The sequence below is a fragment of the Leuresthes tenuis genome, unplaced genomic scaffold (genome assembly GCF_036924035.1).
Source record: "Leuresthes tenuis unplaced genomic scaffold, fLeuTen1.0.hap1 SCAF_19, whole genome shotgun sequence".
Lineage (NCBI taxonomy): Eukaryota > Metazoa > Chordata > Actinopteri > Atheriniformes > Atherinopsidae > Leuresthes > Leuresthes tenuis.
Window position 1 is genome coordinate 15,271,341 of NW_027325373.1, and position 12,570 is coordinate 15,283,910.

Sequence of the window (12,570 nt, forward strand, 5' to 3'; positions counted from 1 at the left end):
AAAATAACCCTCCATTCAGACATGTTGAAGTTATTGCAACACTGCATTGTTGGTTGCAGGGTTGGGGGAGCAATCTGTTTAAGTACAACTCACAATAAACATCCATCCATCCATTTTCCATACTTGCTTCATCCTATACTATTCCAAAGTTTTGGAATTAGACTTAATCTCTGATTTTCTAAAGACTTCCCAGTTGATGAGACAAATAAGCAGCACTGATGAAAAAAAAAGAAAAGGGAAGCCTGGGTTAATGCAGCCTGTTGTTGAGGATTATAATAAGATCTTTGAATACTGAAGGAGGGAAAGGAAACTCCATTACAGCTGAACGGTTTACATCATATCCCCGACCATGTGGTAGAGACAGTTGTGTCTGGGATTTCACATGGGAGATGCAACCCTCTTAATATAATTTCCATGTCAGATGTGGAATATTATATGCTGTTTATGAAGATTGTGGTAATGACCACAAATAAGCCAATACATCTATGTCTTTCTCTATTTATTTATTTATCTGTTTATGTATGCATTTATTTATTTATTCATTCATTCATTTGTATATCTATCTTTTTTATTGCTGTTCTTCACTTGCTCTCCATTTATTTGCTGAAATTTACATTTTGATGCACATCTGAGTAGTGAGTACAGTAGCTATCATAGGACAGATGTTACCGTGTCTATTTAAGAATACAATATCTCACAGGATGACAGTTTTAAATACCGCTTGTTGCATAAAGCCTTCCTAAGGAAGGTGTGAGTCATTGCACGATTAATGCATCGTTCCTTTTAAAATTTCTACTGATTTCCTGAACTCTACAATGTCCTTGATTCCAATTAATCTCCCAAATTAAATTTCAGCAGCTTTATTCTAAATAAAATAAGATTCTACAAGCAGTGAAACAAGTAACTTCAGGTACACAGTTGTATTTTAACGCTCCACAGAACTATACAGACATCACTACCAAAACAAAGTCCATTCCACACTAATATTCAATTATCAGCTGCCTCAAAGTTTCTAAAATTTGATGGAGCCAAGTGTTTAGCAGTGAGCTTGTGCATGCAAGTTTCCAAGCATTTTATTTAATTAGTCACAATCTTACCCTCCAATGGTTCTCTCACAACACACAAATGGTTATGTGACCGGGAAGCAGTGGCTGATTCATCACTGTCCCAAAGCTGAGCGTCACCCAGAGGCGTTGCTCGTTGTTGATACTGCTGGATAACTGAGCCCAACAAGATGTAATGCTTTGCTGCAATGAACACGATCTGACCACTCAACAACATTCTGCTCGCAGGGCAAATACAATTCTAGTTTTACTGCAACATCATTATTAAATGTTTGAGTTTACATATGTAGATTTTATTTTTGTCTTGGTTGCCATCTTAGATCTATATGTACAGAAAATGTAACTGGATGAAGACAAAAAAAACAATATTTTGTTTTCAATTCCATAATATAACTATGAGCTGTTTGGATTTCAATCATTTAGTGAAGAGCAGTTTACAACCTAAAAATATTCACTTCACCCTCTCATTCGTAAAATATGCAAATTGTTACATTTAAGAGGTTTGAGTCTGGAAGTATTTGGCCATGAACATGATAACTGTATCTATAATCAAAATATAATGGTTCCTTATCAATTTCCACCTCCTCAATGTTTAGTATAAGTGGCTAATTGTACCAGCTTTTGTTTCCTGATAAATTTGTATTCCTGCAGATTTACTGAATGTCAAGAACAGAAATGGCAAGGTTGACCAAGGTTACAAGGTTCGTTACTGTTGGTTTGGAACGTTCTTACTGTTCTCAAGAGTGCAACAGCTGAGGGTCCTAAAGGAGCTGTCCACACAGGGACAAAAGCAATGATATACTTTACTAATATGAAACCGGTGTGTATTACAGCTGATGGAAGTGAGAGAAAAGAGGGTGAAAAGTTTGATTCATTCATAAACTCTGGATTGAGTTGGAAGTGTCATTGGTGGAAGTGACTCATTCAGAGGGTTTGGAAATAAAAGACTGAAATCAAGTGGGTGGTCCAGGAATAACAGAAGCCTGTATGGGTGACTGATGGGTGGTTAAGCAACAGTAGTCAGGCCACTATGGGTTTCTGTGTCTACCTCCTGTAACCACCTGTCTGCCTGCCTCTGAGACATGAATATTCAGCCGTCCACTGCTGAGCTGTCAGTATCTTAATATGAGCACATATACATTCACAAAACACACATGCTCCTAAACATATGTCCTTACACTGTTCGTGCAAACAAATGCAACAACCCATCACCTTCCAAACCAGAGCCAGCACAGTGACAGCAGCATTATCTTGTCTGGTGATTAAGTAAATGCAGCCTCTAAAGAGTAAGAAGGTACTCTCAGGCCATTAGTCAACAAGATAACAGCCCTACACCATGTACTGCACCACTCAGCAGTATCTCCAGTCATTGCTGGCCTCACTCTTAGGGTCCAAGTTGGAAAAAACACCAGTCAACAACAGAATGAAAAATATTCTGAACTTTAAGTCATCAATCTTGAGCAGATGGAGGTCAAAGATGCGAGGTTTTAAGAAAACACTCAAGTGACACTCAGAAGATTCCCTCAAGGTAACAGGATGAAAAATCATAAAATAGATGAAGACATGTAGACATTTAGCTCATGAGCACTAACTCTTTGTGGCAGTATGAGAGGAAGGGTCCCATACGTGGGCGGGGCTTATCATTTTAGATTTGCCTGGCCGCAGTCAGATCACAGGCCATTACTTGTGCATAGATCCACAGGGAAGAAATTCCACAACCTGCTCACATCACTGTCAGTGACACTACACCAGCTGGTCTCTAGCAGAGACGTCACCATGCCACTTGACTTATAGAGAACCTCTCCAACCCGCCAACATTTTCTAGGTTAATTGTATGATTTTAGAGATGAAGGGTAAGCATGATTCGATTAACAAGTAACATAGAGGAGGAGAAATGAGTAAACTGTAAAAACACAATAGCGCTATTTTGAAATTAAATTTGAATTCACCTCCATGATTTTGAATTTATGATTGTCTTCTGTCTCTGAACCTAAATGTGAGGTAGCTCCTTTCTGAGCTAGTGGTAACAGAAAAACACCTCTCATGATTTGCAAATGAAAGATTCATGGATGTTACTGAAGATGTGTCATTAGAAAGTATAAAGCCACTATAAATACAACAGTTCATTTTTATTTCCGGTTCAATAATCCACTTAAAAGTACATTTTAAATACTTCCTATTTACATCAAGTATTTTTCTGTGTGTGTCTGTGTGTGTGTGCCCCAACTTGTGTGGTTTTTGGACGCAATCCAAAAAGGCATGTTGCATTTAAATCCGGGACTTATTTTGCTTAAGAGGATTTTATTAAAGTGAATGCAATTAGATGAATCAACTTCAATTGGAAACACATTCAGCTTGAATATAAACAGTTATTCAAGGTTTTCGATATCTTGAAATAGTTTTTTGTCTTGCTCAAGTGAAAACCAACTGGCACGGACATGCAGTGGCACGCCACAGCTTGGGGACTCCTTGCCAAAACTTTCTGGTACAGTTAGTATTTGAGTAAGAAGAACTGATCTCATAAAGGCGTAAAATTGAAAATTAAAGTCTGTTTCAAACATTTCCCACATGGCTCTCTTTTGTTTTTGTTTTGTACATTTGAAGATATGTACATTTGTACAAATGAAGAAAAGAGTATATGAGCACCACGCAAAAGTTTGGCTATCTCAGGTAACACGATCCGTCATATTTAACATTATAACATATATTTACCTAGTACCTAGGCCGTAATCAGCTTGTTAGCACCACAGCTTGTTCACAGTTGAGAAAGGTAAAGTAAGTGAAGTGATTTAAGCTGTTTTGTATTTTGGGAATTTGATTTAGAAATGGCAGGTAACAAGAATTTAGGAGGTTCAAGTTCAGGTTTCATATTCAAAGACACTTTCTGAGAGAAGTGCTTGCTGAATTGCTATAAAGGCAAGAGGAAACCTGACAGAGGAATGACTGAACAGCCTCTCAAGAGATGGTGTGTTTTTCTGCTGTGCAACAAACAACTGCTCAATTGTAAAATTCATGAAAGAGTCATGAGAGAAAAATATTTCCTGCATCCCCACAATAGAATTCAGCATCAGTAGAGCAACATCTAAACAAACCTTGAACCATAAAACCATAAAACAAATTATATGGATTGATGAATTCTCTACATGGTTCTTTGAATGCAGTGAGCAATGGTTCAATGAAAGAAATCGGGTGTAGAATTTCAAATAAAGATCAATTTTTGTTAAGCACGTAGGTACGTTTGACATGCTATTAGTCTTTGTTGCAACCAGTGACATGTAGCTCATTTCACTGGTTGAGGGATGGATGGGTTCAATGAAACACCAGCAAATTCTGGAAGTAAACATGACACCATCAGTAAAAATGTTGAAGAAGTGGAGGATAGATTCTACAAAGACACGCTAATTCACGATACACCTTTAAATCCACAGTGGACCACTTAAAAAGGTTAAACTTTTGCTCCAAAGTCTTTTTCCTTAGTTGTCATTTTTCAAATGCTGTGGTCTTGTCGAAAATATTGATCTACTTCCTTTCAGATGTGAAAACTGACCACACTTGAACTCTGAAGTAAGATTTGAAACAGTCCCTAATGTCTTATACAAATTAACTGTGTGATGTCAGTGTGTTGGTACTACTCTTGAGTCAGCTGAGACGCAGCTAAAGTCAGAACCTGTCCTTGGAAACTTGATACTTCAGTAATCAAAATACATCTTTGTTATGTTCTCTCTACATACAAATTATTCTACACTTTCACATTATCAAGAACAAAACAAGTTAGGCTGATTAGCCATCCAGCACACATTCTGTACTCTTGCAGTCTGCTGCTTTGGCCACAGCTTTCCACAGAGCAAATGATCTTGCCACACAGGGGGCAGCAAATTAGCCATTTACAAGAGCTCCATTATTGATTTGCATATAAGAGGGGGAATGTATCAGATTCATTCCCGAGCAAGCAAAACAGCATGCAGTACAAATTCAGGAGCTGTTATGTTTCAGGGTAACAAGTAAATATGATTCGAGTGTTGAGTATGAGATGGAAATTAATTTTTCTGGGTTACTGAGAAAGCTGTTTGCCTCTTTTTGTGTGCATAACAATTAGGATGGATGAATTGTAGCATTTATGTGGGAAATTAGATTAATGCAAAATGTTTTGGTGCATAGTGAGTTGGATAATGTCTGTTTGCATGAATAACACATGTTTACTGGTATTGAACTTACTTGGGCAACTTGAGGCCCTCAAAGTAAAGATAAGAGTGGGAAATGAGTTGTGATGTTGAGGAAAGCTGACATTTGCACCTCCAGTCAGATGCCTCTGAGCAGTCAACGTGCATGTGGAGCACAAAAATGTTTGTCGCACAGGGGGAAATGGGAAGTCAGTGGAGTTCCACAGGCAAGCATTTACAATCAGTGATGCCGAATAGGCCTGCACACACTTCTGCACAATCACATTGCTCAGGGAGGAGCAGCCATGCTTGAACCCCAACTGAAGATGGAGAGAAAGCGAGGGTGAAAGATGAAGAATACTGCGAAAGCGAAAGCAAAAGCGCAGATTAAAGGAACAGACCCCAGAGAGCTCAAATAAAAGCTGCGTTGACGTAGAAAGATGCACTTTTCTGTATTACATCTTACATGTGTAACAGAGACGTTACACAGCAAACCTGATCCCTACACAGGAGTCCAACAGCTCACTTGAGTGTACACAGTTAGTTTGATTTACATAAGATCTTTACAAATATGTGCAACAACACCCATTCTATGATCACTACAGTGAAGGAAGATAATAAAACATTTCTGTTATTTAGTTAATCGGTTATTTAGTCTGTATACCTCGTCTTTAATTGAATGGCATTATGGAAATCCAAAAGTCCTTAAAGGTGTTGAGTTCTAAATAAAGAAACAAATTAACAAATCAATCAACCAAAGAGGAAATGTTTTTTTTACATTATTATCTTTTTATTTTATGTCTCCAAAAATACTTGACAATTTAACACTAAAATAACTGTATTGTGTTTAATTATAAAATAAAATACAATATTTCCCATTGTCTCAGGTACTACAGTGTAGCTCACTCTGGGAAATAACAACCAACCAGAGTGAACACCTACAATTTCCAGCATGTCAGATTTAATCTTCTACAAGACTCCAGTCCAGTAACAAACTACTTCAGGTAATAGACCTGGTGATTCACACTAGGATCTTGTGTATGTTGTATCACGTGTCATATTGTGACAATAGTGTTTCATTTTTTAACTGGATAAAGCCAGCAACGTTAATGTAAAATATGGCAAAGGTCTATTTTAAAATAAACATCAATCTAGCATCTAACCAAGAAGGTTTAATGTCATGATTTAACCAAACAGCCTCTGAAAATAACAAGTGTAAAGTGCAAGTTGGATAAAAATCAACAACAATTCCAATCAAAGTCAGGTATCAGACACATGTAGCAAACATTTAAGCCATTTTCTGCTCTCGAGAGGAGACATGGCCAGCAGAGGCTGGTGTGAAAGAAAAATGACAACATTCCTCATCTGAAAAAAAAAAGAAGCCCTCCTAAAGAGCTCTGTCCATTTTTGTTCTGAATTTGGCCAAAGTGACTAGTTTGGTTTGTTCCTTGTTCTCTGAGAGTATGTTCCCAGTTTGCAATCATCACACCTTCTGCTTTATTTATTACAGCCATATTTAAGACACTGTGATGCCATCTTCTGGTAATACACGGGCTGGTTTCTTCACCAATAATTACCCTTTCAGATTTTTGAAAACTTTACTACAAATATGTTCTCTGGCAGTGGACCAGTGAGTGCATGACTCAATTTGCCATTAAACAGACTGAAGTGTTAGATTTTACTGTATTTACTTGCATCTGTTATGATCACTAATTGTGCTGTAATGGTAGTTAACAGAGTGGCGTCGTCACAGCATGAAAATTATGTCAACATGATGTCATTATTCACGACATCCTGAACCAATGGCTGTGCCATCCATCTATCCATCCATTATCTACACCCACTTTATTCAACACAGGGCCACAGCGAAGCTGGAACCTGTCCCTCCACTGGATGTTGCACTAGAGAACAAACATCTTAGACCAAAGCAAACAAAACCAAGATAACTTGGAGTCCTTCACTGGTTTTTAGGATTCTTCATGTAAGGTATGCCAGGCAGGTATTCCATGTTGACTCTGACTTAATGTTTTCTGCCATCTCGCATAAACAATAGGGCGTGGGAGGTCAGGTCAAAACATATCGCCAAGGAACAGCTCGCGCATGAACAGCACTGCCTATTATCATCTTCAACTCCCACACCGACAGCTGGGTATGTGTCAGCACCTGGTGGTGTGCCACCTGTTGACACTTTATGCTACAGTCCTATTTCCAGTCTTGACACACCTGAAAAACATATTTTTACAGACTTGTTCCCCGCTTGTCCTAACTCCCATAGCAGATTCCTCTCCTCACCTCTACCTGTTGCTGTCTCTAAGATGTAGATCAGTAGAGCCTCGATGTTTAGGTGAAGAAACATTCAGAGCTATTCAACTCCAAGTTACAAAGATGATGGGATGAAAAATCCTAATGGGGCATAGCTCTGAAGATTGGCTCTTTGAGGTTTATGTCCACATGTGATTTTAGGCAAATGTTTTAAAACAGTAAATGTAGTGCCTGTTGTTGTCGGAGTGGACATTTTGTTAGTAGTAAATGTTCAATTTTATCATCCAACCTGCCAAATGATGGATGCTTCCAAATGGTGCCAAAGGGTGGAATCTGATGCACTGATCTTATAACTCTTTTGCCACTGTGTGTTTGCAGCTTTGCAAAGTATAAACACTGGCAGGGCCAACCGTTTAAATGAAGAGACTCACATGCACAAACAGGCAGCTGGACAGGCTCCCAGCCCATTCAGCTGGGAAGGTTTGATTACAACAAACACATGGTGTGTGCTTGATGTTCAGAAATCCCATATGCAGAACTTATGACCTGGCTTCACTGGTATTTGACGCTTGAATATACCGATACAAGAGCAAGATTTTTTTTATTCTTTTTTTTGTTTTCTGCTTCAATCATTGACAGGGGAGGATACTGACATTTTTCTGGGACATGTAGCCTCATTATTAGCATGATGTAATCATCAAACACATTTTAAAACAAGCGTCTGGGAGCTACAGACAACATTTTTTAAGAGCCCAGCCTTAATTTGGCTGCTCTGAGTGCCTCCAGTTGAATGTCTCGGCACCTTCTGGAAACACACTGGCGTTGTCACCATTGCTTCTTTTCAGGCATCCAATCTTATGAGAATTTTTTACGACAGAGCAGAGGTAGTTCTGACGGTATGTGTCTGTCCAGATTTCCACACATATATAACATGGCAGACAGAAATGATTGATGTTAAACTTATCATCATACATTGCAAACTTGTTGTGAGCATGGGTCAATATTAATGTTGGGGAGTACTATTAGACTATTTCAATGTTATTTTTTGCTTTTCTTTAATCTAATTTGTCTCTCCTTGTTGAGTTATTGACATTTTAATTGATTATGATTAAGCCCCTCAATGCCTTGCCAGTTCTTTTTCATGTAACTATAAAGCGCTATGTAAACGCACTAGAAATATTAAAAGTTGAGTCAAACTGAGCATTTTCAAGAAACTCCTTTAGTAAACTAGAGCTAAAACTAACAAAATCTGCCAATCACAGTTTTCAGCAGACAAATTTGGCAGTTGCTTGTTCGAAACAACCCATTAGCTTTTTCCGCCTCTGTCTAAGACTAAAACGTCACTACCTGTAAAACTGCTTGACACGTTTAGGAAGCTATGGCAGCAAAGGGAAGTGAGACCTCATGTACCAAATTCCAAAAACAACAAACAAAAGAGAAGAGTGTGTAATACTTACAACCATACCATTTAGGGACACCCAGCAGTCAGGGGGGAAGTCTTGGAGGAGAGGCACCAGATACTGCAGACAGCCATCCCAGTGACACAGAAGCAGCATCATCCCTATCAAATTAAATATTCTTACCACTGCACTAGCCAGGTCATACGTCATATGGAAAATCTGCCAAAGAGAGACAGAAGGAGGGAGAGAGAAACACCTCAGTTAGAGCTTATTCCAAAATCTGACATTTATACAATGAACGCCACATGTCCAGATTTAAGTGTGTTACATGAAGTGTCTCTGAAACGCCCACATATATCAATAATCTGACATAAAAGAGATTTTAAAACACATTTTTGAAACTGAGGACACAGGGTGCCTGTTTAGTTATCAAATAATTTGTCTTTGTTAGTTTAAATACGTGTGTGTTTCTGCACTCCCAGTTGTTGAGATTTTCATAATTCAATATGGCTGCTTTCCAAAACAAACACACCGGTGGAGAAAACACACATCCACATCAGAGCAGGTAATGAAGAGCAAGTGGGTTGAATGATGAAGAGAGTGCAGACCTCTAGATTAATTAGCCAATAAGTGTATTTAAATGCCATGAGCCGGGACCAGTGTTACTGCTGGTGTGGCCGTTTTAATCAGGAAAGTTTCAGAATAGAAAGTCATCAGCGGCTGAGTAAGCGCATCTGCAGTGAGAAGCTGTTTCATTTAAATCAGATCGAATTGACTCACGCCTGGATGGCTAAGGCTCTCATTCAGAGTCTTTAATTTGCATTAAAAACTATCATTAGCATGAGAAACCCATTACTTATTTCCAAGTTAGTTATTCCACAATCTTCCTCACATTGAAGCTCAATTTGTCCTTTCTAAAAAAAAAAACTTAAATAAGGAGAAATATCACTGCTGATTGGTCCGTTTTGCATAATAAACCAGCCCCATTTTCCCAGTTTGTTAAATTGAAAGAATATGATTTGCAGGTAATTATCATCTATTTTAAGTTGATGGCTTTCCATTCCACATAAATGATCTATTCTACCTATAATAAATGTAACTGCAATTCAATTGGTTTGCATAATTCTCAAAAGTTTGAAAAATCTAGGACACGATTAACTGTTTCAAAGGTAGTATTCTATAAAAGTCCTACAACTACAGTTAGAGTACTTAAAGAGCTGATCTATAGTAATATGGTCAAGGGAGTCTTTACATGGACAGCAAGCAAGTAGTGACCTATCAGTCTAAAAGAAGAATGAGTGAATCATGGTTTCAATATTTTCTACTAATCTTTTCCTCTGTTTCACTTCACCTTTTATCGTTGTGTCAGTCTTGTGACCTTTTGTTTTTTCCCCCATAGTTATATTTTGTGTTTGCTAGTAGTGTGCCTGAGATTTTGGAAAAATGAGGATCACTCAAAAACCACATTTCTCCCCCTTTGTTCAATACAGTGATGTAGAAAAATAAAAACAGCTCAAACGTGGACTTCAGATGGTGATTATATGCATTCTGGGATGGTCCTGAACCAATTATTCCATATGTAGTAAAAATGTACCTGACCAAACCCTGGGTGCTTTAAATGCTCTTTGAACCTACATCTCTCCACCTCAGTCTATTGTGAATGTCCTGTAACCGTCCTCCACAAAGGACTCCACACACTAGAGTAGAGGAAAGAACAAGAGCCTGAGCTGATGCTCAGATCTCTCTACGGTTCAAGTCATCCACAGGGAGATACAGAGCACTGCCCTGAAATGCTAAAATTAGCCTCTAGCTTACAGGATGGCTGTCTCAATGCTCCCTATCCTCTCTGCTGTCTACCTCTGTACTCTTCTTATGTGTATGTTTACATTAATTACAGTTTGATGACAGATTAAAGAACAATAGATGAAGAGAGACAGGTAGAGACAAAACATAGACACAAAAGACATAAAGATAACAAAATCCCAAGGTACATATTTCTTGGGGATTGCAGCAATACTGGAAAACAGGAAATAGCACTCTGGTCCCTCTTTGAATTGCAAATAATTTGTAGCAGGCAGAAATAGAAAGTGGTTGGTTGCTTGTCTGCTCTTCTCTCCTTCGGCATAGTTAAAAAAAAAATAAAATAAAAAAAACAACAAAAGAGACTGGAAACCGGGGGTAGAGGTTATTGGGGAAAGTAGCTGATAGGGTAATGTGTATGAAGGTTACACAGAGGTTTTCCAAATTCCCAGGGACTGTTTCACTTTGCTGGGAAGCTTCTGTGACCTTTGGGTCAAGCTGAGTAAAAGAGGCCAGAGGGGAAGGATGTAGAAACTTATTAACAGAGTGAGAGTTTGTTTGGGTTTGTACTTCACGGACATCACTTTGAGAAATCTTGCTCGTGGCAGCAGGTAGCCAAAGGGTTGTAGTTTATTATTAGAGTCGAGTTCTTAGCTGAAGAGGCCCTGGTGTATGCAGATAAATAGCCACATGATTTTACAGAATAACCTTCACTGTATATGCAAATCTATGAAGATGTGTTTGATCATACACAGATATGATAAAGAAGTTCTTCTTTGAGCATGTTCCAATTAAAATATTAGATATTCAGGAAGGAAGGACTTTTAGGTCCCAAGGTGTTGTGTTCAAGTATTGTTAAACCGACATTTTATAATTTTAAGATGCTCAGGTTGCTGTGACTTCAATTAAATAAGAAGCAGCTTGTATCCCTTGGCCCTCCTCAATGGCCTGTGTGGTTAGAAAGTGTATATTGGTATGTGTAACCCAACACAATGTCTGCGAAATATCTATGGCATTACTTGATGGTGTTTTAGAGAATGTCCAAAGCCATTTCAAGGCAATTTGGGATACACTTATTTAATATGAATATTTCATTCATGTTGGTGCAAACATAATGAACCAAAAATCCATTTGCTCAGATAGAATTGTACATTTTTGCATCAATGACCTACAATTTTATTTCTGTCTCATTAAGCAACAAAAGACTTTTAAATCATATCACACCAAGACATTTCAACATGTTTTAATGCTTTTGGTTGTCATTTCACAGCCTTTTGTTCCTTTTGTGAAAAGATAGCTCCAAACCCCCTCCCTTGGCAGCGATTTAATCCCCCAGAGGTTTCTATGTTAGAATTACAATTTTTTGATGCCTTATTACTGAATGGAAACAAATCAGTAGTGTTTGCAGCAATTTAAGAAAATAATTACTCAAATTACTTTTACGTTGTAACCAAGATTCTCTCTTATTACTTTAGCAATTGAAGTAATCAGTTATTTAATAACTCTTTTTAGATAAATAAGCTTTTTGTTGCCATAAAATAAAATGAAACAAACAACTAAAAAGGAGATTCCATGATGTATTCAAAAAGTCACTGCTTCTAGTCAACTCTTTGGCAGGAAGCTGCATGCTTGTGGAAGATATTCAGTCGTGCGATTTAGATCGTGTTCCTCAACTAGCAAAGTAGCAAAATAGCCATTATGTTGTGTATTTGAATTTGTGGCGCCTCTCGACCTAATGACAGCTAGGATGGGCTTCAGCCCCCTGAGACCCTGAGTTAGAATAAGCAGGTATAGAAAATTGACAGATGGATGGATGAATTTGTGGGGAAAACGGCCTGAACAACATAACAGTTGTCACATAAAGATGATGCCTTGGTCATATCA

General features: G+C 38.1%; 1 protein-coding gene across 2 annotated transcripts in view; it reads right to left on the bottom strand.

The window, feature by feature from the left end:
* Positions 1 to 12,570, bottom strand: part of hcn1 (hyperpolarization activated cyclic nucleotide-gated potassium channel 1) — a 74,750-nt gene that overhangs the window by 36,283 nt on the left and 25,897 nt on the right. For both annotated transcript variants that reach the window (XM_072372087.1, XM_072372088.1), the window contains exon 3: positions 8,944 to 9,105. In XM_072372087.1, the coding sequence (XP_072228188.1) occupies positions 8,944 to 9,105 (162 nt within the window). The remainder of the gene's footprint in view (positions 1 to 8,943; positions 9,106 to 12,570) is intronic.